The sequence below is a fragment of the Psammomys obesus genome, unplaced genomic scaffold (assembly GCF_907164565.1).
Source record: "Psammomys obesus unplaced genomic scaffold, mPsaObe1.curated_primary_1811, whole genome shotgun sequence".
Taxonomy (NCBI): domain Eukaryota; kingdom Metazoa; phylum Chordata; class Mammalia; order Rodentia; family Muridae; genus Psammomys; species Psammomys obesus.
Window position 1 is genome coordinate 8,533,275 of NW_026596166.1, and position 26,481 is coordinate 8,559,755.

Genomic DNA, 26,481 nt, shown 5'->3' on the forward strand with positions numbered 1-26,481 from the left:
TTCTAGTTACAAGACCCTAACTCGGAAATGTCATGATCAGGAAGGAAGTCTCAGGATCAATAAAGTGTGGCCTACATACCTTGTTTTAAGTAATGAAATACGAGAGAATGGGAGTATGTGTATTTACTCAGTGGACAAAAGAAATATGAATCTCAATGCTTAACATGTTTAATTGCTTCCATAATCAGTTGCAAAAATGAATTGTCAGAACAGTGAGTTATTTTACAGTTAAATTCTTTATTGTTTTCTTTACAGAAAACGACACAGAAAAAGACACAGAAACGATAATCTGAACATGTCTTCAAGCAAATTGTCTATAAACAGAAAACTCGTTATATAAATTATGCTTTATTTTTGTAATACTGTAAAACACTGTATTGGTGAAAATAAATAGATATTGACAAAGACATTCTTTGTTTCTGTTTTTGCCATCACACTCCAAAAGTACGTTTGCCTTTGCAATTCCTTATAGGAAAAAGGCCAGACGCACAGAGAACAGGAAGACTAACAATGCCACAGCAAAGGAGTTTAGAACAAACTTGATAAAGGTTTTTCGCAAAAAGCTGAGAGACACCCATTAGCACAGGTGCACAGAAACACGGCTGTGATCAAAGAGCAACTAAAAGTGCGTGCTCGGGCTTCTAGTATGACATGTTGATAACGTGTGTAGCACAGTGCCATGATGTGTAATTTCCAAGACTAACCACAGGCCCAAAAGCCAAAGACAAAAACAAGCATTACGATATCCAGACAATCCTGTTCCCATGTACGACAGAAGCTATTAATACATTTTAAATTCTTTATTTTTCACATTTTAAGTTATTTTTTCCTTTTTTTTTTTTTTTTATTAAGAATACTTTTTAGGATTTTGTTTTGTTCATCTGTTTGTTTGGTTTTGGCATTTTATATTCAGTGTCCATTGGCCCCTTCTGAGAGTATCCGTGATGGTTCGGTAAATTTTGCAGTGAACAAGTAGAACAGGGCTGGTGTGGGTACCAAAGCCAGAAGCGGCAGGTCATGTTCCAGCCTGTCCACTCTGGAGATGGAGATAATTCCATAGGCATGCAGGAGCCAGTGGCTGAAGAGGACAATAAGTCTTTTCTTCCTGACCAGAAGGTCATAGCAGTTCTATGCGATTGTGTCAGAGAAAGAAAAGAGAAACACGGATTAGCAAACCACTAGTCTTCACACACTCATTTTCAGGAATCTAATTGTTTGAGCTAAAAAAGACTTCAGAACTGCCCCAATCACCCAGTCCTGCCACCGCACTGTCCACACGGTCACTAGTCCAGCTGTTGCACTGTCCACACAGTCAGAAAGGCCCTCAACAGCCACTCTTAGCCTACAGCCCATCTCTTGGTCCTCATCTATATCACCATCACTCGGGGGTGATGAATTAAGAGGGAATCGACAGTGTCTGTTCCCCCTGTCCAGGTGCGCTGCACTCCAAAAACCTTCCTGACTCTAATGTTCCCAGGATCTGCTGAGTACACAGGACAACAGAAATGGCTCCTTTGTTGTCTGATTTTCTTTCAGTTTTCAGTGCCTTGTGAGAACATGGAGAAACCGAAGGAGCAGCTCAATATAAAGTGCTAAGAAACACAATGACGGAGAATTTTCAGTGGATTGCTCTTCAGCTTTTTCTTAACAGTTAAATGACTCACAGGCTCACCTAGTCCTGGACTGTCCTTCAAAGCCCTGTTTACAACTCCCAGCTAGAGAGCTAAGTGGCGGATGTGGGCGTCTTACCCCTGGGGTAGAGAAGGAGAGGTGTCTCAAGCTGATCTAGAAGAGCAGTACTCATTTGCAACTATGCAAATTTTACTCAAATGTTCCAACACACACCTTGATCTTTTCCTGGTTGATGAAAAGCCAAAACTAATTTCCTGTCCTCTCTAATAAATCCAATTGCAATGTTGAATAAAGATTACAGAGGAGCCACGAGGCTAGTCTATGAACTGGGGGAGCTGGATTGTCACCAAAGCATTCCATTCCGTCCCTCCATTCTCCTGCCCAAAGTCACTGCACTTAGTATGGTCCCACCTCACACTGTCACCAACGTCTTAGAAAAGTGCCAACAGCCATCTCTCCCAAGCGTGATGTTTTGTCTGGTTGTCATAATGAACACAGGAAGTCCGAGGAAGCGCAAATGTTAACTGTGAGCGGCCCATCTGCAGCACAGCATGGAAAGGCCCGAGACTTGAGCTGCTAAGTCATTGGGAGCACTGCTCCACGGAGAGCTTTTCAATCAGTGCTGTTAAAGTACTTACTGGAAACCATGCAAATGTGCTGCCTTAGCATAAAATTTTAAAAGTTGAGAGCCACATAACTGGAAAGAAAGTTACTAAAGAGATGTACAAAACTCCTCACTTTGATTAAAAGTTTCATCAATACATCTGCCCTAGTTAGAATTTATTGCTCAAACTGTAAACCAATATCTTAGCTCCTTAAAATAAAATATTTAAAAATATGATAGGCTGTGCCATTTACAACAATTACGTTAAACAGCTTTTTATTTTGTTGGATAAGAACACTGACTATTTCCCTAATTTCCCAAGGAAAGATAAATGCAGCCCACTCAACCATCCGTAAAATTAACTAAGGAGATACGGGTGACATCAGTTAGACAAGGACCTTAACCATACCATATGTACTATTCCATTCAGTTGTCAAATTTTATTTTTAAGAAAAAAGGAAAAAAAAATCCCAAAACTGTAACGAAAGAAAACCAATTTCCTACCTCTATTTCAGAAGCAGACATGTACACAGCCAGAGTGACCAAAGATAACACTAATATGATGTATGGGAAGGCATAATCTGGAAAACATAAGATGATGCATTAGAAATGAACCATCAGCTAACCAATCAGCTAATTAAACCATCAGGTAGAACCCAGCTCTTCTGGATACTCTCCCAGCTGGTTCTGGAACTTGAGTCCTAGCCCCTGAGAGGAGACTGACAGCCAGTTCTTTATGGATTATAGGCCACACAGTCTCCACCTCCACTCCCCAGCTCAGCTGTGGTGTACATGAGTAGCTGTGCCTCTGTTCCAATAAAATTTCTTAAGTAGTAAAATATGAGTTTCATATACTTGTCCCGTAACAAGTTTGTTTGTTTTTTCTCTCAGTCTATTAAAAATGTAAATCTATCTTTGTTCATCTGTGAGAAGCTAAGGGATTTGAGGCAGCTGAAGGATTACTTGAAAAGACTTAACTTCTCTCCCAGGTACCTAAAATGTTAATAGTAACTATGTACCAAACAAGAGAATTGGGAGAATACTCAGCTTCTGGTGATTTATGGTCCAGGAACGGAACCTTGGTTGAGAAGACTTATGGATATAAGAGTAACTCAGCTTTCATTATCTTTAGAAAAGTTCATTTCTCAAACATTTTAGTTAATACTCTTTTGGTATTCTCCCTCTCAAAATTCTGGAAATTTCTATTTCAAACACAGTACAGCAATTACATCTGAAGCAAAAGTCTTCCTATAAAACATTACCATTTTTCTTTTCCTATGTCTAAATTTATAGCACACAAAACAGGCAAATTGAGAAAAAAATACCCTGAATTACTTCTACACAATTATTTTAAAATAACCAGTTTATGAAACTTCCAGTTATTCTACAAGGCACATTTGGAACAAGTGGCAACATTCATTAGGATGCGGAGGCCAAAGCCTCAACTATCAACAGGCCTGTTCAACTTAGAACTGAGTTAACAACACAACATTCTATGTTAGTGTTGTGTCCTCGATCAGCCATTCCAAAAAGAAAACAACAAAAGTCAGTTAACTTACAGCTGAATAACTCTGCTAACTGTATGAAGTTATGAACTGGTAAGAAAGCCCAAACCTCACGGGGCAGACAGGTACTGCTGGGCTAGACCCAGGATTAAGGGTGGTCCTTAAATTCTAGGCCGTGAGAGCACCTGAGATCTGTGCAGCTGGGTCTCGGTGAGGGCTTGGGGATCAGCATGCTCTTGCTGTTGGCTCAGCTGGGCATTGTACTGAAACACTGGCTAATGAATACATCAAGGCCAGACATTTGTGCTGGCCGCCTCCCAACCATGCCTAGACCTTTTCTCCCCAGGCCATCAACCCCCAGCTACCAGAAATAGTCCGACAGATTTTGCTCATGCTTGCTACATATCTCCTACAAATAAAAAAAATCACTTCTTTTCTAAAATATAAATTTGGTATGAGCGTTCTGTGACTAACTTAGCAGCATGCAAGCAAGCAAGAACCACTTGACCCTGCCTCCGAATGTTAGGCTCGATAGTAAATTGTGTGGACAAGCCTGTTTTCAGTCTAATGTTTCTCTAATGAAGTCATTTCTGTCACCTGAAAAGACACTTTGCAATATGATTTAGGAAGCAATGCTATCTGGCTATCTCCTTGAATTAACATTCCAATCTTTTTCCTGATTTCCATAGCTTTCCCTTCCTACTATCTATGAACAGCGTCAAAACAGTGGCACCAATACTTAGGCCAGAGGAAGTAGACCATTACTTTTAATTTTATGTTTTGTGTATTTTAATTTCAGGACAAAACAAAATAAAAACAATACAGAACACCTAACCCGGCTCTCAGGTAAAGGAGGTAATTTTCCTGCATTAGACACACAAAGGCAGAAAAGAACTTGAGGCAATAGGAGAGGGAGCTGTAGGGGCCAGAGCCACTCAAGGCTTCTGCAGGAGCCGTGAGGAAACTATAGAGGGCCCAGGCTTCCTAGAGGGACCACAACCTGCTTCCATGGGAGATAGAGCCTCATCATACACAATCGGAAGATAGCATTAGCAGCACCAATGCTGGGCTCCTCTGCTGTCACCTCATCTTCACCAGGCCTAATCCTTTCAAGGGATCAATTCATCCCTTGATCATGGGATGAATTTGGCTGGAGAGGGTCTGGGGATCCTCAAGCCAGAAGCCAGCAGAGAGCAGAGCGACGCCTGACAGCAGTGCCCCAGATACCTGTTTAAGCCTTAGCCTTCTACCATGGGGTCTGCACAATCGGGTGGTTGGGAGTGATCTCTAGGTACCCTCTGACCATCAAACAGCCCACTACAGAGCTGTTTTAAAGTGCCTGGGCCTTCATGATCTGTTCCACACTGGCCTGAAGGTGCCTGTTAATAGAACAGGATGAAGACACAAGCCTATCAGAGACTATCACCTCCTCAACCTTCTTATCCAAGGCATCTTCCACGAGCACGCAGATGTTCTCAAACTCCACCTTGCTTTCCTCCTCCTCTAAGTAGCTCCTGATGCTCTTTGGTATGGAGACCGGGCTCTTCAAACTCCTTGAGCTGCTGCATCCAGGACTCGCCAATGAGGCTGTCATGTACACATCCACTTCTCAAGAACAGAGTTGGCCAGCTCCTCTTTGCCCTCACCAGAGCATACAGTTTTCTTCATGCGAGACACGTGCTGACAGAAAAGACATCTCCAGGCTGAGAGGTGTGACAGACAGACAGCTCAAAGAGGCACTGTTGCTTAGTGGAATCTTCGGGGATTCCACGCTTTACACTCGGGAGAATGCCTCACAGAAGCACTTATGGTTCTTTGTTTGCTGCAGCTCAGAGACGAGTTCAAGGCACTTCCTTTCATACAATGCCTTTGTGGAAACTTTCAAGACTTTGTTCTGCTGGAGCATCTTGGGAGATATTCAGGGGCAATCCCCAGTCAACAATGCCACAGATGAGGTTTCTGGGCATCAGCTCATCACAGCTGTCCATGATGAACACACAGTGCAGCGTTACTGCACTTATTCTCAAACAGGTCAAAAGGAGCTTGCCATCGGATCAAGAGCAACACCCTGAACGCCATCCTCACTCCAGAGAGGTGCTTGATGGCCTAGTGGCCTTTCCAGTCACTGGAGAGGTTCACAGAATCTGCCATATTCCTCCTGAGAGACGGCATCAGAATCTCTGTTCTAAATGAGCTCAGTCTTGCTTGGCTTTTCCTGATTAGTGTATTCACCCTGAATTTCCCTCGTTTCTTTTTATCTGTACCAATATCCTCATCCTCACCCGAACTCACATCTTCAGTCTTAGACTTCTCTTCACTACGCTTATCTTCCTCTTCCTTGTCTTCTACCTCATCATCATCCCTGTCCTTCTCCAAGGAGAGTGTGACAGCCTAACTGTGTGTGCTTTTTCACTACCTCCACCACCCACCTCTCCTCTAAGTACTCTTCTTTGAGGTGGATCACTTTCACACTCCAACCAATGGGTTCACTCTGATCTACCGTTCAGTGAAGGTTCCACCAGGCATGCCGCTCCATCATCACTGCCTTGTGACCACAAACACTTCTTTGCCACGAAGTAGGCAGAATAAAGTCCAACACCAAACTACCCAACCATGGAGATAACTGCAACAGCCTGAGGGCTTCCACGAGTATTATAGTCAGATTTAGCATAAGTTCCCAAATTACTGATAAGCTCAACGTTGGTCACACCAATGCCTGAGTAACCAGGAGTCAGAGGGTGTTCCTGAGGGCCCACCAAGCTCTCCTAGTAAATCTTGTTCAAGGATCAGAAGCATGAAAGAGTCTGAAGGAAACTCTGTTGCGATAGAAAGTTTTGATAAAGGAAGAAATGTGTTGGGCAGTATTTACCTGAAATGCAGTATCTCTACACCACCACCCTCAGCATGGTGTACTTCCTTGAGTATCCTGAAAGGACAGGGCTGAAGTACTGTAGAGCAGGGTGGGCCTAGATCATCTCTGACTCACATGCAGGCACCTAGTGGGTGAGGGAGTGACTCAAAGCGATTGGGTGACGAAGCTTAACTCCAGCCCAGACGGTCCCTCCAGACTCTACCTACTATTCTGAGTGCTTAAAACAAATTAACTTTTCTCAATCGACTTATTTTCTGTAGTACTATTTACCCCTCTATCAGTTATTTAAAGAGAACGTTGCTTTATCATATTCTCAGTTCATTCCCAATCGCCTTGTTTGTTCCTTGTTTTAGTAATACCTAACTTTGAAATGACTGCATATTCTTAGATTTCCTGTTTAAGTCAGTCAAGGCTCAGTTTACTATTGTCATTCCAAGTAGATTCCCAGCTTTTCTCCTCTGACAAGCCACTGTTATTTATTCCAGTCGGTTATCTTTCTAAACTAGAAATCTGACCATATTACTCTTCTGCCTAAATCCTGGTAAGGTCCCTGCTGTGGTCTGAATGAGAATGTTCCCCATCGGCTCATATGTTTGAATACTTGGCCCCCAGTTGGTGGTGCTATCTGGGAGGCTTAGGAGGTGTGGCCTTGTCAGAGGTGTGTCACTGGGGGGGCCTGACTGGGAGTTTAAAGACTCATGCTTTTTCTCCATCACCTTCTGCTTCCTGCGTGCCGTTTGAGAGGTGAGCTCTCAGTTGGTTTGGCCACCCTATCTACTACTTGCTGCCATAATTCCCAGCCTCAATGGACTCTTAACCCTTAGAAACCTTAAACCTAAAGAAACTCTTCTATAAGTTGCCTTGGTCATGGTGTTATATCACAGCAATAAAAACTAAGAAAGTCCCAATACCTAGACTCACAGTCCAGCCACAAAGACAAATAACTGAAGTGGGCTGAAACTAACAGGAAACACTAGGGGGTAGACGGAGCCTGGGTGTTTTCAGACATGAAGCAACTAAATGAAACAGATGATCTGTGAGCTAGAGCATGAGGAGTAAGAGATCCCAACTAGCCTCCAATTTCCTTTTTCAGTTTCACCCTCACCTTGAATCAGCATTGCCAACGGGATGATACCCACTCCTGCCTGTTCCTGGGCCAAAAGGCTTCAACTCTGCTTCTCGGAAGACTTCTTAGAAAAGACACTGTGCAACAGTTTTGGGAAATGGAAATGCACGTAAAAGCCCCTTCCTGTGATTCCTCAGCTGTCTGGAACTTCTCTGCTTTATCTCCAAGTAGCATGTCTTATAACAATAACTCATTGCTTATTCTTCTGAGATGAAGTTCAACCTAAACTTACTAAACAAATGGTTATTTTAACAAACAGACTCTTTTTATTATATAAAGGATTTTATAAGGGACCAAAGAATTCTAAGACAACAGTAAATAATACTTATTATTAAACAATATTTCATCTATTGTATATAAAGCTACTTTTTTAAATTTATGCTCAGAATTTTTTAATCTTCCAGTTTAGTTACAAACTTCACTCTCAATTTGTTGAGACATTCTATTCCATTCTGTTTTTAATAACAGTACGTTTCAGAAAAAATCTACAGTAAAGCCTACCTTCAGAGATTAAAGGATGGCTTTAAAGAAAAAGTAAACTTTAGCTGGGAGGAAAACGCTGACTTTTTCCCCATCAAACTTACACAGGAGGCCCCCACCAACCGCCTGCAGCACGGTTAAAATGGGGAAGAAGTAAAGTGCAGCATAAATGCTTTTGAACCGGTCAGATTTCCCTAGTCCGCAGGCAATCTTCTTCACCAGAAGAGGTCGGAGAAGCATCATTAACACCAAGCAGAAAGCGTAATAAACAAACACGATGGTGTATCTGTAAAACAAGGAATTTGTAGTATCAAGATATGTTTAAAACTTTTATCCTTGATGGTCTTAAATAAAAGATCTGAAAAGAAAGTTTAAAACTCTATTAAGTCCACTCCTTAAGATACTTAAGCCTTGGGAAAGGGGGAACAAGCAAACACAAATACTGCTTTGTTTGTTTGTTTTGTTTTGGTATTTGAAAATATGTCTCCAAAATCCTAAAAATGCTGGAGAGATGGTTTAGCACTAAAGATCATTTGCTACTTTTGCGAAGAATCTGGTTCAGTTTTGACCCACAAGGCAGCTCACAGCCCCTGTAACTACAGGTTAAGTAAAACATATACTCATTTTATTAAAAATTGAGCCAGACTCGCTTATTGCTATTCCCATTAATGGTATTTATTGTAGAAATATCTAGTTAGAAGGAAAATGGCAAATGGATGCCCTGCGCCCTCTTTCTGTGCCCAACAATAGCTACTCTTATTTTAAACTGTGTTTAAACCTTTATAATTCCATTGATGACTAATAAATTAAGTGGAATTATAGAAGTTTGCTAATTCAGGATAGACGCAAACAAATAGCATCATAAACTGTAATAGAGTCCAGATATGGCTGGCTACCTCAGCTGAAAAGGGAAACGAGTTACAGGTGATGACATAAGAGACCTGAAAGCTTGTTTAGTGCTGATGAAGTTAATTACACTTCCTAGAATCTTCTCTAGGCGATTCCAGCTTTCTCTTGTTGCTTTTGTTAATACTGAAGTCAGCTGAAGTATTACTGCACACACCACGACGTGTATACACATGTCAGACACATAATGAGAATACACTTTTAGGAAACAGTTGTCTTTATTTATGTGTATTTAAGTCTATGAATGTGTACCACGCATGCGGGTTAAAAGAGGGCGCCACATCCCTTGGCCCTAAGCTTACAGGTTGGGAGCTGCCTAAGTGCCACAACTGAACTTGGGTCCTCTGGAAGAGTATTATGCTATCTTAACTGCTAACCATCTCTCCAACCCCACTAATAAGTTTTGTTTTGTTTTGGTTTTGGTTTTTCACGACAGGATTTCTCTGTGTAGCCTTGGCTGTCCTGGACTCACTCCATAGACCAGGTTGGCCTCGAACTCACAGAGATCTGCCTGCCTCTGACTCCCCGAGTGCTGGGATTTAAGGTATGCAGCACTGTACCCGTCTCAGTAATAATTTTTTAAGTAAAATTCAAAGCAAACCCACAGTTCAAACGACTCACTTAAATTATTAAAAGCACTTATGTCCTTTTTGTTTCTTTTGAACTTTTATTTTTCTTTGAATTGACACATCCAGTCATACAGATTGAGAAGCCTCATTCACATGCATCTGCTCTGCGTTGCCTATTAAAAGTCTACATTCCTTTATAGTATGTGACAAGACAATGCCGGAGGCCGAGTTACAGTTCTATGATGCAATAAACCAACAGAGCACATTAGCAGTTTTTATGAAATATAGTTAAATAGATTCATGTAAAAAGTAACTTGAAGGTCATAAAGCTTGGCAATAGAAAAGGTTTTCATACTTCTGTATATGAAACTTGAGAATCACTTCTTATACACGCGTGTACACGCACACACGTACACACATGCACTGAGTATCTGAGCATGGCAGTACATACTGGAATCCCAGTACTGGGGAGGCTGAGGCAGGGTAACGAGAATGAAGACAACCTGGTACATACAGTAAAACCATATCTTAAACACAAAAATGAGGTTTCTTCCTATTGTATTCTGTAGCCTTCAGAGAAGATAATTTCTACTATCTCTTCGCTCACCGAGAAGTTTACAACAACCAATCTGCTGAAATCGGTGGACTCTACAACGGTCTCTTTCTCCGTGGTCCTGGGTCTAAGGACATACTCACAGTGGGTAGACGGCTTCGTGGGTGCAGTGCACCGTGGTGACGTAATCTGGACTCGGGTTGTAGAGCATCGTGTACCAATCGGAGAGCATCAGCACTCGGCAGGAACGGATGTAAAGGACGCCCACAGGATCACTCACGAGCAAGGTGATGACAGCTGCCATACTGCACTCAAACAGCGCCGTGATGTGCTGGAAAAGGGCACTGGAGCTGGGGAAACAGGACACAAACCAGAACAACGTCAGGGCGCCAAAGCCAGTCAGGTGCGTGTTTCAAGATTCAGAGTCTAAATGTTTCAGCAACAATCCTGTATCTATATTTTTGAAAGATCAGACAAACATGTGCTCTTAACCACTGAGCCATCTCTCTAGCCCCTTCACTTTTTCAAAGAGCAGAATCCTCAGGGATTGCTTCACCTCCAATGTTTCCCAGATTTCATTCATTTCACGTGGGTCACTTAGAGCTCCTAGTTCACAGAACTGAACTACTTCAGAGATGAACATACTGAATGCACAGGTACAAATAAGCACATACTATATGATCTCATCTTCATACTTCATATTTTTAGAGTTAAAAACCAAACCTAATCCATAATGACAGAAATCTTTTTATCATGTTTCAAATCATCTACAGCCAACATGACCTTTGAAAATAAAAGTGGATTCCAAGAGTCCACATGTAAAACCATGGCCATATTACTGCACAGTAGTTCAGTCCATGAAGGGCAATGCACATGACAGCGATCCTACGGGACTGTCATCTCTATGAACCTTGCATTGTTAGTATGCCATGATGCCGGCACGGTGCGGGAGCATTTAATGATATATTCCTCAAGCTGTGTCACAATTGATGTAAGGCTGTACCTCGGGATCTCTTCTGTATTTCAGAAAAGATACTCCTTTGTCACAATTCTCCTTTATCCCCTCTTGGCCATGCTAAATTGCCTCAAGTACCACCACCTATGTGGATAGGCTTCACCCTCTACCTTAAGACATGGTTCATCTATGTGGAAAAATAGATGTTTCATCTACGTGCTCTTTACCATTAGCTCTGGAATCATGCGCTTTTGGAACTCAGTCAAAACATTGATGCATGGTGAACAATGTCTTGGGGAACTGTGAGAGAGCCTCCAGGAAGAAAAGGCAGAGGGCCTTTTAGCTCCAGTGCATTCTGTTCCCTGGATTGTTCTTGGATGTGATTTCGTGCCTCCTGTGTTAATAATTATATTCAATTTATAAGGCATGTTTATTCTTGTTGGATGTCAGAACATAGCTACAGAATCCAATCTAGTCACAGTGTCCTGAATCTGGATATGGCCTTCTGCCTTGCTTTCTTGCTTTCCTAGATGTAATCTATAGTGCATGCCAGGCAATTGTGTTTAAATTGGTCTGTCTTGAGAAAGTTCTGAGAAAGGACTATTCTGCTAATACGCAGTATGTGCTTACTGTTTTCTGAACTCAGATAACCTTCCTTGGATGACTGCTTTCTGTTACATACATGTATAAAAGTACACTGAAACTGAAGTAAGGCTGTCTTGCAGTATTAGACTGTAGTCTGCTCTATTCCTTCAGGCTTCAGATCCTAAGTGTTGCAGACAGATCTTGCGTAGGTTGAAAAAAGCAGACAATGCCCCATCAACAAGTCATAATGCCACACAGCAAAAACATTTTGGAGCAGGTGAAAATTCCAAAGCAGAAAAAACCCAGACAATCAGGGGAATTAAAACAGCTAAGGCTGAGCCAGCTAAGGCAGAATCCGCCTTCGAAAAGCCAGGCACATATCTGTCAAGAATCTCTGCATTCTGACCGCCACCCACTTTTCAGTATTACCTTGACAGATCACACCTCCATGCCTCCAGGCCATCATTCAATCTTTTTTCTACCAAAACTGTCTCAGCTTTACTCTGTAAGTCTTTGAGATCCCATCAGGCACACTTTCTCTCTCTATTCTTTGTGACTTCTAAGGATTTTGTTAATAAAGCATTTCACTGTATCTCTAAGGTGGATAATTACAATCATGTTACCTGTCTTCTTTATTTCTTCTATCTCTTCCTTTGATCTTCCAAACGTAAAATACACTGCTCAATAAATGCACCAACAGTAGTCAGCTCTCATAATTAAACTAGATCATTAATTAGCATTAAACTGAGTTATAAAGTATGTGTTCTACAACGGTAACAGCTTGTGATCATAATCAACTTTTGCAGCAACTCAGGAAGAATTATCACTGAGAAATAACATTCTCTCAAGACCACTGCGATGAAAATTAGGGAGAACATCAATAACACCTAAGGTGTGCTCTGCCATTGCTTTCTTATTACAGGAGGGAGAAAAACAGGTAGAAATAGAGAGAACAACAGGTTGTCTTCTTTGAAACAGTGAAAAATAGTTATTCTTCTAAATGACAGTGGTGCTGAAGGGGTAGGTCAGCAGCAGACTGTGTGCCTGGCATCACAGTAAGGAAGTGGCCATTACGCCGTCACTAGTCCATTCAGACAGAATCTGACGTGCTCACCTCTTTTTCCCCGAGTACCACTCAATGAAGAACCAATGTAAAACAAGAGGAAGCATTGCCATAAATCCAAGATAGAGCCAGTCATAAAGCTCTGGGGACTCTGTGCAGGGCTGGCAGTATTTCTGCGCATTTGTCCTCTGTCCTCTTGGGCAGACCTACAACACGTAAAAACACTGCTTTACGCACAAATAGTGTTTTCTATGCAGGACCCCGTTTTATTTTAAACATTTTAGTAGGTGTCTGTAGCTTTTAGAAATTAACAAAGAAAACCAAACCTGTAAGAATAAAAAGAAATCTAAAAGAGAAAAGAACCTAAAGAAATTCACATCACCTGTGCTGTCTCTAAAATGCTCCAAAAAGCCTCCTTTCACTTAGCTGCTAAAACAGCTAACTAATATTCATAAAAAACCTTGTCAGTAACATCATGACATTAAAAAAAATCATTCAAATCAGGCAGAAGCGTTCTGGAGCTGTCATGTTAACTGGCTGTACAAAACACCTCACTAAATCACTAAACAGTAATTACACATTATAAAATATTTTTAATATCTGTGACTGTCATGAAAGATATTATATTCTTATACACTCATGAATATATTTAAGAAAAATTCTATGTGCAAAACTGTTCCCAACATAAACAGATCTTCAAAGGAACTAATATTAACACAGGACTTACCCCACATTCTCCATAGATCTCATTGGAGCCATTTTTAAACAACAGAGTCTTCCCACAGTAGAGTCCAAGGCATGCTGGTTGAATATCGACAGCTTTTTAAAAACAAATGCCAGTACAGTAACATCTTTTGTGGTTATAAATAATAAGAACCTGATAACACTAAAGTAATTGGCAGAAATATCTCAACCTCACTTTATAAATATATAACAGACAAATCTTGATGCATATATTTTAAATTCTTTCACACTCTGACAACACAGAATATTATGCTGAATATTATGCTGAACAGAACTTGTGCTGTTCACACTGAGCCTATATCAAGGTCTTCAACAGGTTCTAGCCCCAGACATCTAACCCTGAATCTTCCCTGCGGCTCCAGGAAGCCAGGCCCTATGATTAGACTTTGGCATTTATTGATTGTAAGGACATAAGAGTGAGTGTGTGTGTGTGTGTTTTAAATCACAGATAGAGGTCCAGAGACATGACGCTGATAAAAGCACTTACCAACGAAGCCTGAGGTGTTTGATTTCTAGAGCCCATGGTAAAAGGAAAGAACTCCAGAAAGTTGTCCTCTGACCTCCATGTGTGCTCTACCGCAGGCACCTCCAGCCCCACACATATCACATACAATTTTAAATTTAATTAAAATAAATCACTGACAGAAGGTCACTACTCTTCATCTTGCCCAATCAGGACATAGGATACACATGCAGACTCATCCTTGTTCATAACAGAATATATTACCAAAAAACCTGAAGGAAGGTAAGTGTTTAAAACAAATCAGTTCACCTCCACACAAAGCATTATCCTAGCTTTTATCATTTTTGTCAAGGACGTGTAAATTTTATCAAAGCTGGCACTGAGCTTTTGACCAGTTTCTTGAGAACCACTGCCTTGCAATCAATTTCTTAAAGATATGGGAAAAATTAAAAACAGCTTTTTTTAAAAACCCTGAGAGCCTCCAAATCATCTTGGACCTCATCTGAGAGAAATTACTGAAGGCATCATTCGCACCAGTGAACCTGATTCTCTCCACTGCTTAATATCCAAACACGAAGTACAATGCCCAAGGGCTATGAAGGTCTTCAGAGGACCATGACATCATAGCTGTCTTCTCTAAGAATCTGCCATATACCATGAAATAAATCCAAAACAACAGTGGTCTACATGTGAATTTACACATCTTATTATTATTATGAAACAATAATTTCCTCAAATTTTTCATGCATTCACAATGTGGAGACTCTGGTTACAAGGCCCTTTCTCCTTTTAAATTCCTATAGACTAGATTTTTTTTTTTTTTGTACTTATGTTGCCGAGGGAAACAAACAGAAAAACATAGTCTAAAATGTCTCACCTTTGATATTTTCACTTTTATCAAGCACCTGACATCTTTTTTGAGCCCATGCTTCTTTATTATAGAATATTTTAAAAAATCTTTTTATTATTATAGTATTATGTTTTTATGTGTATGTGTGTTTTGCCTGCATTTATGTCTGCACCATGTACCTGCTGGGTGCCCGTGCAGGCCAAGAGAGGGGGTCAGAAAAGGAATTCGGATCCCCTAGAACTAGAGTTACAGAGGGTCCTGAGCCGCTGTGTGGGTGCTGGGAATTAGCTTTTATTTGCTGAGCTATCTCTCCAGCTGGACCCTTAACACCCCGTTTTTGTTGTTGTTGTGTGTGTTTTCTTTTTTACAGCAACTACGTTGTAATGGACTAAACACATGAATTAACTGCTTCAGGTTTTCTGAGGAAAAAAGTTAAGACACTGGAAGCCCCTTCTCGATGGGCTTTTCATAAAAAGTTCTCAAAACCAAGGCCTGAAAATCAGTGAACAAACAAAAGCAAAGCTCATTTACTTTTCAACAAGAATCCCACACAATCACCTTTCATAGCCTTTGGTGAACTATGGCTAAAACGTTGACCTTGTTTGTTTGTTTGTTTGTTTGTTTGTTCTGCAACAGTCTAGCCCCTTTGTGAATGCTGATGTAGTGGTACACGCCTTTAAAACCAGCACTCAGGATGCAGAGGCAGGTGGCTCTCTGCGTTCGAGGCCAGCCTTGTCTACAGAGCGAGTTCCAGAACAGCTAAGGCTACACAGACAAATCCTGCCTCGAAAAACAAAAACAAGCAAACAAAAATTACATCTGAGGTTGAAAACGCAAGTTGCGTGGCAACTAGCTTCTGCTTCCTTGTCCTGCACTAACACTAGAAATTCCAATTCCGAAGCCAACCATCAGGAATGCTTTCCTGGACAAGAAACAAAGGAACATAGGAAGAGCACAACAAAGCCTCGGCTTTTACACCTGCATACGACCCGCGCTCCTCTCCAGCCATCCCAACCTCGGGAGAAGTCAGAGCCCGGGCGCAGGGCAGCAAAGAGCTAGGCTGTCCGCAGCGTGAGAGCTGTCGGCCGGGGGCCGAGCCCGAGGCAATGTGGTGGAAAATCAGCAGGGACGAAGACACCAGAGCACCCCCATCCCGCAGCCTAAGCGACCACTTACCCATTGGCCACACTAGGTTCCCCAGAGAGGCCGGAGGATCAGCGGGTCCGAACGCAGCGGCCGAACATCCGGGCCACGGCGGGCCGGGCCGCCCCACCTCCCGCTAGCCTGGCAATGGCGCTGGAACCCCGCCCTGCTGCATGAGGCCCCGAGTCCCGCCCCACCACCGCCTCCTCCGTGAGGCAGGAATGCTCGCCGCAGACTTCCCGGCCTAAGATCCCAGAAAGCCGGTTTCCTGGTCTAGGCTCGGAAGCCTCTCTCGCGCTTCCGGGTTTGAGCTTAGAGGCTCCACCCTTTCCGGGTCCAGACTCAGAGGCCTCCTCCGGGCTAGAGCAGGAACACAGGCCCGGCCTCCAACTCGGACTAGTCTCCACCGTCTCCCGCGACTCCTAGACAGGACCCAGAGGTCCCGTCCCCGCTTTTTCTTTTTCGACAAGGCTCGTCGCCCCACCCTGTGGTGCAGACAAGTCTCTCCGGCCCCGCCCCAGCCTACGGGCTAGATTTCCCGGCCCTGCTCCGGCAAGCTGGCTAGTCTCCGAGGCCACGCCCTCGAGGCTCCGAGGCTCCGCCCCCGACGCACGGTCACGCCCCGAGCCCCGCCCCCGCCGCGCAGCCCCGCCCCCGAGCCCCGCCCCCGGCTGCTTGCGTTGTCTTCGAGGCAGGGGGCCCCGGCAGACCGTCTTGCACGGAACCCAGCGGGTGCTCCGGGTCTCAGCTCCCAGACGCGCTCGTCGCTGGGTGCGGTCTGCTCGCGGGCTCGGCCCTGCACGTTCTGCCGTGGAGTTTGACGTTTCTCCCCCACGCCTGGAGTGCCGCAGCCCCTGGAAGCAGACAATGGAGGCCCCGCTGGCAGTGGCCCGGCTGCCCCCTCACGACCCGAGCACGCCAGCGCTGTCGGTGGTGGACATGCACACAGGCGGCGAGCCTCTGCGCATCGTGCACGCCGGGTGTCCGGAGGTGGCGGGGCCCACGTTGCTGGCCAAGCGGCGCTACATGCGTCAGCGCCTCGACCACATACGGCGGAGGCTTGTGTTCGAGCCCCGCGGCCACCGGGACATGTACGGGGCGGTCCTGGTGCCCAGCGAGCTGCCCGACGCGCACCTAGGCGTCCTGTTTCTGCACAACGAAGGCTACAGCTCCATGTGCGGCCACGCGGTGCTGGCGCTGGGCCGCTTTGCGCTCGACTTCGGACTGGTGCCCGCTCCCCCAGAAGGTGCCGGGGAGGCCCAGGTCAACATTCACTGCCCGTGCGGGCTGGTGGCTGCCTTCGTGGCGTGCAAAGGTGGCCGGAGCTGCGGCCCTGTACGCTTCCACAGCGTCCCGGCCTTTGTCCTGGTCGCAGGTAAAGGATGAGACCCTAGAGGCCGGGTTGGGACACAATCCAGAGGAACCTAATTTTCGCTGAGTACACCTGCGCAACTAACCCACCTTGCCTGCCCTCGCAACTAATAAAAATTAATTACTGCAAACACGCTTCGGTGTCTTTGCCTTGCAGATCTGGTGGATGCAATTCAGTTATCCTGCAGAGCGCATCCCTCCCTGCAAAGCCTGGGGAGCTTTGAGTGGAATGGTGAAGAATCCTGTGCTTCCTTTAAGGGAGATCCTGACTCGACGCCTGTCGGGCATTTGCAGGCATTTCACAGGAGAATGAAGCTAAGAAGGAGCAAAGGACAGTGTGTGCCGGAGTTTCAGGCTAGCTTAGAATATGCTTGGTAAACATGTTACTTCTAGTGAGTTACTGAGTATGACCTGTCTTTTCCTCAGCTGCTAAGTAAGTGCCTCTCTCTCTGCAGGGAGGATGTCAGGTCCAGGTGAGCCAGGGCCCATGGTGAGACCCCTTGACTTTGAGGAAGAACTAGCTATGAAAGAACTAACTTTGTACTTGAAGATACTGCTGTTCTTGTTGAGAAACAAGGTCATTGCTTGCGACAAGTCCACAAACCGCCAAAGCCATGCAACCTTAGTTCACAAGTAAATTTCACGAAGTGTGTCTGTAACCTTCATCTTATCCCAGAGGTTTTTGTGATGAGTAATGACTATGAAACAGTTTTAAAATTGTATTTATTTTTTTTTAAGTGAATACGTGTTGACTGTTTTGTTTTGCTTTGAGACAGGGTCTTACAGTGTAGCCCTGCCTGGAATGGAATCCTGAAACTTCTCTGTTGGCGAGGCTGCCCTCTGTCTCCCAGAGATCTACCTGCCTCTGCCTCTTGAGCGCTGCTAGAATTTTTTAAATATCTGAAAAAAAAATATTTGTCAAGAAACAGACTAAAAGATACGTAGGATTATTTCCTGGGCATTCAGAAACATGAACGGGTTTTCAGGGTTCTCTAGTATAGATCCTTAGCTGTCTGGCCAGGCAGGTAATCCATATCATCAAAACATTGACAAAGGATCCCTCTCATGTATCACCTGGCAGCCGGCATTTTATCTTTCCTCCCAGGCATCCCTTGAGCAAGACTATCCAGTGTGCAGCTTGCAGAGCCTCCCATCTGCCCAGGATAGCTATGAATGTGCCCAACATAAAATGTATACTTACTTGGAACACTGAAGTTTTTTAATGGTTTGTTTTATTTATTTATTTATTTATTTATTTATTTATTTATTTATTTATTTATTTATTTATTTATTGTCTCTGGGTTTTGTAACTCTCGCGCATGAACTTTGCCACAGTGGCAGGTCAGATACACCTGCAGGCTTGAGTTCTGTCTGTGCGGAATGTGTTTAATGTTTGACTGGGAGGGAACTGGGGGTGAATTTAGTCAATCCGGGAATAAGGTTACCACTGCGAGTCTTCAAGCTGTGCAAAGTAGTCTTAGAGAACCTGATCTTGATCCTCCCTGAATAATTACTCTAGAGCAGCCTGGGCAGGAATGATACTGTAGCAGAACAGGCTTAGGGTGGCCTCAGTAGGGGAAATACCCGTGAAAATGAATGCCTTGGAGGATTCAGTGCCCTTTGAGAGAATGGGTATCACATCCAGATTGGCATTAGAGGGAAATATATATATATATTTTTATCTTCGGAGACCAGCCATTTAACTAGCTGGCTACCAAGTTTCTCCCGAGGCAACTCAAGCTGCAGATTACAGGGAGTTAGTCCACTTCGTGAGACCCCAAAACTGGCAGCAGCAGCAGTGACTGCGTGTTAGTCTCAGGCTCATAAGGAGACAGGTAGCCAGACCTTCGGGTACCACAGCATAACCTGGGTGACAGCAGGAAAGTCAGTGGACTTGTTTGCTTGTGCTGAAGCATCCTCTACTTGGAGGCACGTAAAAGCCAGGACATGGCACTGGAGAGCATTGATCTGCCCTTCCCATCTCAGGGACACTGTGCAAGAAAGTCAGCATCAGTGAAACAAAGGTAGCACCAGTACTCACCGGGAGAACTCCAGAGTTCACCATACGCCCCTCCCCCCACCATACAGACACTAAATTACCTTTATTTTGTTCCCTGTGCCCTAGGGGTCTACAAAGGCAGATGTAAATGAATAGTGCTTGGATGAGTAGCCAAATAAATGAAATTTGGAGACTGTGCAGATTGGCAGTTGTGACTATCTGGTTCCCTTGAGAACACCATTCCTATTGGAAATTAAGCTTTGGCTTTCATATTAACATTCATCATACCTACTAACCTGTGCCTGGTATTTCCCATGTATCATTGCATTGAATTCTCAAGAAAACACTCAGAGGGAGGGGACAGAGCAATTCCATTTTGTGTGCAAGGGCAGAGACGCTGTATTGAGAAGCGGGACCAGGATCCAAACCCAAGCCTGGAAGATTGCCTTCCTCTCATCCTTAACATTTTTGCAATTCACAGAGCTATATTTTTTTATTTTCTGGAAAACTCATGTGTCCAGTATCATTCTCACCGTGCGATCCATTTGAAATTTTATCTTTCTTGTTTAGCTGAACTTAAAAAGGGCTGTGTTATTTATTCATCCTGTAAGTCTTTAGTCTTCCACATGATATATACTCTGCTGGTAGTATGCCCTAGGTGTCACTTGAGGGAAATCAATTTAGTATCCTAGTGGTCATTTCGCATAGACAAAAGGAAAGACTTCTGACTTTGGATTGAGTTCTAAATACAGGTTACAGAATTCAGGGAACAAGTTGGGACTACAGTTGCTTCTGAATTTGACTCCAAGCTGCCACTTATTTGAGTCTTTTAAGTTCCAATGTCCGCAATTTAGAGATTTAAAAGAAAAAAAAAAAAGTGGCAGCCAGGCATTGTGCAAATCTGCAAGCCCAATGCTAGTGTTATGGTTGTGTACTACTATACCCAGCTTTAAAAAAAAAAAAAATCAGTAAAAATTTTGTTTGGTCATTATAACTGAAGATAACTAGGGAATAGCATTCAAATCCTCCTTGAAGCCTTCCTTTCTAGTAGGTATTCCTTTGTGGTACTCACAGATGGATGTCCTAGAGTTTCCCCATCTCTTAGTCACCCTCTGTGATGGTTCCTACAAGAGCGCCTCAGTTAACAGATATGTACATATAATCGAGGAGAAACACAGAATCCAGACACATCCGAACTTGGGCAAAACACCAACCAAAACAAGAAAACAGACCGGGCTCTCATTTGCTGGACACTGACTTTGAAAATGGGCTTCTGCTTCATTCCTTTTATTTCAAAAGTTTCTCCTTTAGAGTAAACATAATTAAAACAGTGTAATTTTTTTTTCCTAACAAACTTACCTGCCAATGCCTCTTTCAGACCTCGCGGTGGATGTTCCTGGACACGGAAAGGTGGTGGTGGACATTGCATACGGTGGAGCGTTTTATGCATTTGTTAGTGCAGGGAAATTGGGGCTGGATGTGTGTTCTGCGAGGACGAGGGACCTTGTGGATGCAGCAACTGCAGTGACACTCGCAGTGAAAGCTCAGGTCAGTCCCGGCGCCACCTCGACAACCAGCACAGAGTGTCACATCCTGTAAGGAAATTAGTCACAGATGCATTTAAACCTTTGTTCATACTAAATACGGTATACTGGCTGAAGGGCTCTGGCATGACACCTGTGAATTCTAGCTTTGACACTGAGAACATTCGTGTCCTCGTCTCCATGGGTCTTGGTTTTCTTGCTTTTTAAATAAAGTCAATTTAGGTGATAAGTGACTCTGTTCTTTCATGTCTAGTACAATTCTGTCAATGTACGTTGAATCATGACTCATAAATAAAAGATTGCAGTATTTGAATGTTGTATTACATGATTTAATAGCCATAAAATAGCATGATAGTATTCAATATACTTGTATTGATCATTCTTATGGACCTTAGTTTGATAAAACTTATAACTCAAGTAGGAACATGGAAATCTGTAACATTGGGCTGGAGGGGTGTCTAAGGTGTTAAGAGTGCTGGCTGCTTTTTCAATGAACCCAGATTCATTCCCAGCACACACACAGCAGCTCATAACCTCCCTTAACTCTAGTTCCATGGGACCTGATGCCCTCTTCTGGCCTCTTAAGTACCAGACACATACATGCATAGATATACATGCAGGCAAAACATACATAAAATAAAAATAAATATTTTAAAATAAAATATATAGCATGTTAACATATTGCTATTTGAAATTACCATTTTTCTGGGGCTCTCAATACCAATATACAGAATTATTTTATCATGGTAAATTTTAACTTAATTTGCAATCAATTTTCTATCCTATAACAGCTAACGGTTTAAAAATACTTAATAATTTTACTGCACTTTTTAATGAAACCAAGAAAAAAAGGGCCCCGTTTTCTCAATAAAAGGAGCTTTCTGTTAAAGATTCAGCTGCTCAAGGCAGGTCATAATGGCAAGATGTGGACTCTGGAAAAATCCAGAGTACTTGGAGAGACTTGAAATTCCATCATCAAATTATTGGTCATTTGTTGTGCAGGCCATCCATATTGTTGGTGCAGACTTAGGGACTTGCCTTTTGTAGAGCAAGGTACACCGTTCATGTACTGTAAGTCCTTACTCTTTAACATATATTTAACAAGAATGTATTGTATATGTCAGACACTAAGCTCGATGAGGGAGAGCCAAAGGAAGAACAAACCCCAGCATTCCATCGCTTGAGCCAGTGCAAGGAGTGAGCACACCATGGCATGTGCTAGAGTGGAGAAAGGCATGGGACTTCGAGCAATGAAAAACACAAGTTTGCAGGTCTCTTTAACTGGGTTTGATAGACTGGACTTTAGGAATCCAGGTCTGTTTAAGTGGCATGTGATAGGTGTTTGAAGACATTAGTTTCAGATACCACAGAAATCCAGGAAAAGCTCAACTATTGGACCTCTCAAGAACTGGAAGCACTATTTTCTTGAGCCTAGATATACCTTCCCACTAGTGGTCCTGAGCTATGTCTCTCTGTGTACATCACTGCTTTCATGGAACCCCTAGGGTTTGGTTTGGTTTTGTTTTTCCTTCTTCATCAAGCTGTTTCTTGCTTGCCTGAAGTCTTTGAATCCTTTCTCTTTAAATAAAAAAGGTGTATTCTGCTTTTTCCCCCACTTCTTTCCATGTGATGGTTTAGCCTCAGGCATAGCCCCCCGTGGTCTCACCATCACGAATTCAGTGTTTCACAGTGCGTGTGTGCTGGACATGCATATAAAAAAGGGCTGCACATTTAGTCAAGGCTAGATATGGAGCAGCTTCCTCAGCAGGAACTCAACCTAAGCATCCTAACTGCCAATAAAACTGCTTGTATCTGGAGAATGACATAAAATCAAGCATGCACTTATGAATTTACCCAACAAGGCAATTTCAGAACTGATATGTATTGAGAAAATGATGCCTAACTCTGTTGTTGACATTACTTCTTGAGACGAATTTGAATCAAGACCTTTTTCATATGGTCATTTTATTTGCAGTTTAAAATTAAACATCCTGAGAGTGAAGACCTCAGTTTTCTGTATGGAACCATCTTAACGGACGGAAAGGACGCTTACAGTGAGCAGCCCACCACCAACATCTGCGTGTTTGCAGATGAACAGGTATGGAGACTGGAGCTCTTAGGCTCCAGCGCAGGGTGCGTCTGACAGAGGACACTCACATTCCCGTCGTTACTGATTCCGAAACAGGTGGACAGAAGCCCTACCGGCTCGGGAGTGACGGCACGAATTGCTCTGCAATATCATAAGGGCCTTCTGCAGCTGAACCAGACCAGATCTTTCAAAAGCAGTGCAACCGGCTCAGTGTTCACAGGCAGCGCTGTGAGGGTGAGTGGGACAGGCCTTTTGGATGTGAGTGTCTCCTGAGTCGGGGGAGGCAGCAGCTGGGTGCCAGGTAAGTTTCTTCACTGAACTCTTAGACGTGCATTTGAAAGCAGACCTGTAAAACTTCTGCTCAATCTTCACTCCTCAAAAGGTAGCATCACACCTCTGGGTTAAGCCACTGTGCTTTCCACGAGTCAAAAATATGTTCAGAGGGATACTAAGATGTGGTTTGCTTGTCGCTCACTCGCTCAGCAATGGTCCCTGTATTCTCCACAGGCTACGTGATGAGTGGTTTCCCTACCAGGAGAATAACTGAAGGCAGAAGCAGGGGAGAGTCCAGCTTCTCTATTGAGACAGAAGAGAGAAGCTTGCAAGATCATAAAATGATGCTGCTTTTCTCACTGAAAACCTTTTGACGGTTATTTTTATTTATAAAATGTGTGTAGACAATATTGTTTTTTTTTCTAATTAATCAATGAACATCTTTAATTCCCAATAAGTACTGAGGAATATAACACACATGAAGAACAACTTCTGGAGGTCCTCAAATGTTAAGATGGAAAGAGATCCTGGGACCAACAGGTTTGAGAAGTACAACATTAGAGTTTGGAGCCTTTTTCATTTTTTTAATTTGTTCTATGGAAGTATTATACCTCATAATAGTATTTAAAAGATGTAAGTTGTGAAAAATGGAAGTTTTGTAATGAAATCTGTAAATGTATGTTTTCCTCCCGCACTCCAGCTCCCTAAATAATGACTCTGAGGCTTAAAAGTATATTCAACAGCCTAGGTCAATATAGCCACACATGCTCCCTGACTTGCTCATAACTAACATCCTGTTTATTCGACTCTTAGTTCTGCCACGTGCCTGGTTACCTCTGCTCAGTTTCGTACGTCCATCTTCTTCAGAATCTCTGGGCAAATTCCCTTCCTCTGACTATCTCCCAGAGTTTCTCTCTCTCTCCCTCTCTCCCTTTCTCCCTCTCTCTCTCTGGAACTACCTCCTTATATTCTGCTACAGCTAACAGACCATTAGCTTTTTATTGACAGGTGGTGCTTTCATATAGACACAAGAGATTCCGTTCACAGAAATCAAATTGCAAATATGCTAACAATAAATCTATTCAGTAGTAAATAAAACCTGTTATAGAATGATTGACCTACCATTGGTGAATGAACGTACTCATAGAGAGTCCTTTAACATAGGAAGCAATATAGCCTAATGTAGCTGTCTTAAAGGCCTTTTTTTCTAAATGACCCATTTCCTGCAGGGAGTGTCCGCCTCCTAAAGGTTTGACAGTTTCCCCAAGGACCCCCACCAACTGGAAGCCAAGTGTTCAAACACATTAGCTCATTGAGGGCGTTTCATACTCACAGCACAGCAAATTTGCAGCTATTTATTTTACGCCTGCCTCATTATTTTACACCGCGTTCTTTTTTTTTTTTTTTTACACCTGCCTCATTGCACTGTGCTCCTTTACTATGCAAAAGAGCCCCATGCTTTCCAAGGTCTCTGCTGATGCCTTCTCGCTCTCATTTCCTGTCCTTCCAATTAGGTGGTCCCAGCATTTGGTCCTTAGCTTCCTTCTAGTCTTTCTCCAATTTGATGCCACCTGACAGTTTCATCTACTTCCTGGACTTCCGTTCTTGCTGATCTGCTGAAGATAAGTCCCAAACCTTCCTCTCTGCCCTGTCTGACCTGTGCTGATGTCTACTCTAACACTCAAAGAGCTCACTACTCTCATCTCTAAGTGACTGTGCCAAAGTAACTTAAGTTCTGCATATTAAAAACTCCTCCCTTCTTTCTCTCCCTCTTTGTGCTCTCTCTCTCTCCATTGCATTTGTTTTCCTCTTAGTTACTATTCTATTGTTGTAATAAGACACCATGACTAAGGCAACTTATAGAAGAAAGCTTTTAATTTTGGACTAACTGTTCTAGAGAGCTAGAGTCCATGACCATCATGGAGGTGAGCATGGCAACAGGCAAGCAGTCATGGCCCTGGAGCAATAGCTGGGAGATTACATCTTGGTTCAAAAGTAGGAGGAGGTAAAGAAAAAACTAACTGGGAATGAAATAGGCTTTTGAAACCTCAACATCATCCCCAGTGGCATCCCTCCTCCAACAAGGCCACACCTCCTAATCCTTCCCAAACAGTTCCACCAACTGGTAACCAAGTACTCAAACATATGAGCCCATGGTGCCATTCTCATTCAAACCACCACACACTCTTTTTCTTCACCTATGTTAATGGCATAAATAATGTCACTTCCAAGCTAGAAATTGGTGACATTTGTCATATTCACAGTTTCCCCTCTGTCTGCATTGTCAGGCTACTCATTCTACCTCCAGATTATCTTGTATCCTCCCTCTCTTCCTCACTAAATACTGCATTATGACTCAGTCAGGAATCAGAACTTTTTTTTTTCTTTTTGTGACAGAGTGTCACTGTATAGCCTCGAGTCTCCTCTTAGCAGGTGTCTGGGTTTCTAGGCCCTTTCCCGTGTGCCCCTTCTTTCCAGGTAGGTTAACTAAAATGCACATCTGACCCTGTCACCCCCTTAGACACCTTTCTGTGCCCGAGGGGTCAAGGTGTGGATTTCACCAAGTGTAAAACCCAAGAGCCAAGCCTTAGCCACCAAACCACCACAGGATTTTCTTAGTATGCTCCTTTTGTCCTCGTTTTTCAGGAAGCGAAGTGTGGGGACTTCAAAGCCGTCATAGTGGAAGTTGCAGGACAAGCCCATTACACGGGGACAGCAAGCCTGACCGTGGAAGAGGATGACCCACTGAGGGATGGCTTTCTTCTCAAGTGATCTTCCCCACAAGTTCTAAGGTGTTCTCTTTGAAAGAACTTTTCTATAAAAAAAAGAACTTTTCTGTATGTAAAAAACCAGTATCCATTTATACATACAGGCTGATTTTTATACTTTTTAAGATAGTACACTATGGCAAAGTTATACTTCCTCGTTGCAACCCTCTTGAGCATACAGAGTGCTAGAAATTTACAAGCCTTTTAGTCATTAATGTACAAGGCAAAAGTAAAACATAGCTGCCTAGTCTATGCTATGGAAATGACAATACTTGCCAGTTTCTTTGAATGATAGCTTCAGCTATAGATCACACAATAGTATATTTTGTGAGTTTGCTATTTTTAATTGTTCCGGTTGGAATAAAATAAAGTCCTCCACGAGAAGCA

The 26,481-nt window shown here is 43.1% G+C and overlaps 3 protein-coding genes across 5 annotated transcripts in view; 2 read left to right on the forward strand and 1 right to left on the reverse strand.

The window, feature by feature from the left end:
• The window catches only part of Ccdc175 (coiled-coil domain containing 175), a 72,024-nt gene extending 71,703 nt beyond the window's left edge, over positions 1-321 (forward strand). Inside the window, exon 21 of the mRNA XM_055595335.1 lies at positions 256-321. Within this exon, the coding sequence (XP_055451310.1) occupies positions 256-288 (33 nt within the window). The 3' untranslated portion in view covers positions 289-321. The remainder of the gene's footprint in view (positions 1-255) is intronic.
• Positions 218-16,618, reverse strand: Jkamp (JNK1/MAPK8 associated membrane protein). 2 transcript variants are annotated; one of them, XM_055595338.1, is made up of 7 exons: positions 16,084-16,618; positions 13,578-13,651; positions 12,902-13,056; positions 10,391-10,597; positions 8,324-8,505; positions 2,741-2,817; positions 218-1,128 (listed from the first exon to the last, which is right to left on the reverse strand). In XM_055595338.1, exons 1-7 carry the CDS (start codon positions 16,085-16,087, stop codon positions 910-912), a joined length of 918 nt encoding a protein of 305 aa, XP_055451313.1. In that variant the 5' UTR covers positions 16,088-16,618; the 3' UTR covers positions 218-909. The 2 variants fall into 2 exon arrangements, with proteins under 2 accessions (XP_055451313.1, XP_055451312.1); XM_055595337.1 differs by having other exon boundaries at positions 13,578-13,669.
• A 101-nt stretch (positions 16,619-16,719) lies between these two features.
• Positions 16,720-26,481, forward strand: L3hypdh (trans-L-3-hydroxyproline dehydratase). 2 transcript variants are annotated; one of them, XR_008718806.1, is made up of 6 exons: positions 16,720-17,425; positions 20,799-20,968; positions 22,940-23,062; positions 23,150-23,287; positions 23,561-23,722; positions 25,973-26,040. XR_008718806.1 is itself a non-coding variant. In XM_055595518.1 (5 exons), exons 1-5 carry the CDS (start codon positions 16,918-16,920, stop codon positions 26,096-26,098), a joined length of 1,065 nt encoding a protein of 354 aa, XP_055451493.1. In that variant the 5' UTR covers positions 16,720-16,917; the 3' UTR covers positions 26,099-26,481. The 2 variants fall into 2 exon arrangements, 1 of the variants encoding a protein (XP_055451493.1); XM_055595518.1 differs by lacking the exon at positions 23,561-23,722 and having other exon boundaries at positions 25,973-26,481.

Bases quoted from the DNA above. Each gene is read 5' to 3' on its own strand.
- Jkamp (XM_055595337.1), bottom strand. The intron at 13,057-13,577 runs GTAAGTCCTGTG...TACGTGTTGTAG, and splicing joins AGATCTATGGAGAATGTGGG to GTCTGCCCAAGAGGACAGAG. The intron at 8,506-10,390 runs GTGAGTATGTCC...CTTGTTTTACAG, and splicing joins CACGAAGCCGTCTACCCACT to ATACACCATCGTGTTTGTTT.
- L3hypdh (XM_055595518.1), top strand. From the start codon at position 16,918: ATGGAGGCCCCGCTGGCAGTGGCCCGGCTGCCCCCTCACGACCCGAGC. The intron at 20,969-22,939 runs GTCAGTCCCGGC...TTTTATTTGCAG, and splicing joins CACTCGCAGTGAAAGCTCAG to TTTAAAATTAAACATCCTGA. The intron at 23,063-23,149 runs GTATGGAGACTG...ATTCCGAAACAG, and splicing joins GCGTGTTTGCAGATGAACAG to GTGGACAGAAGCCCTACCGG.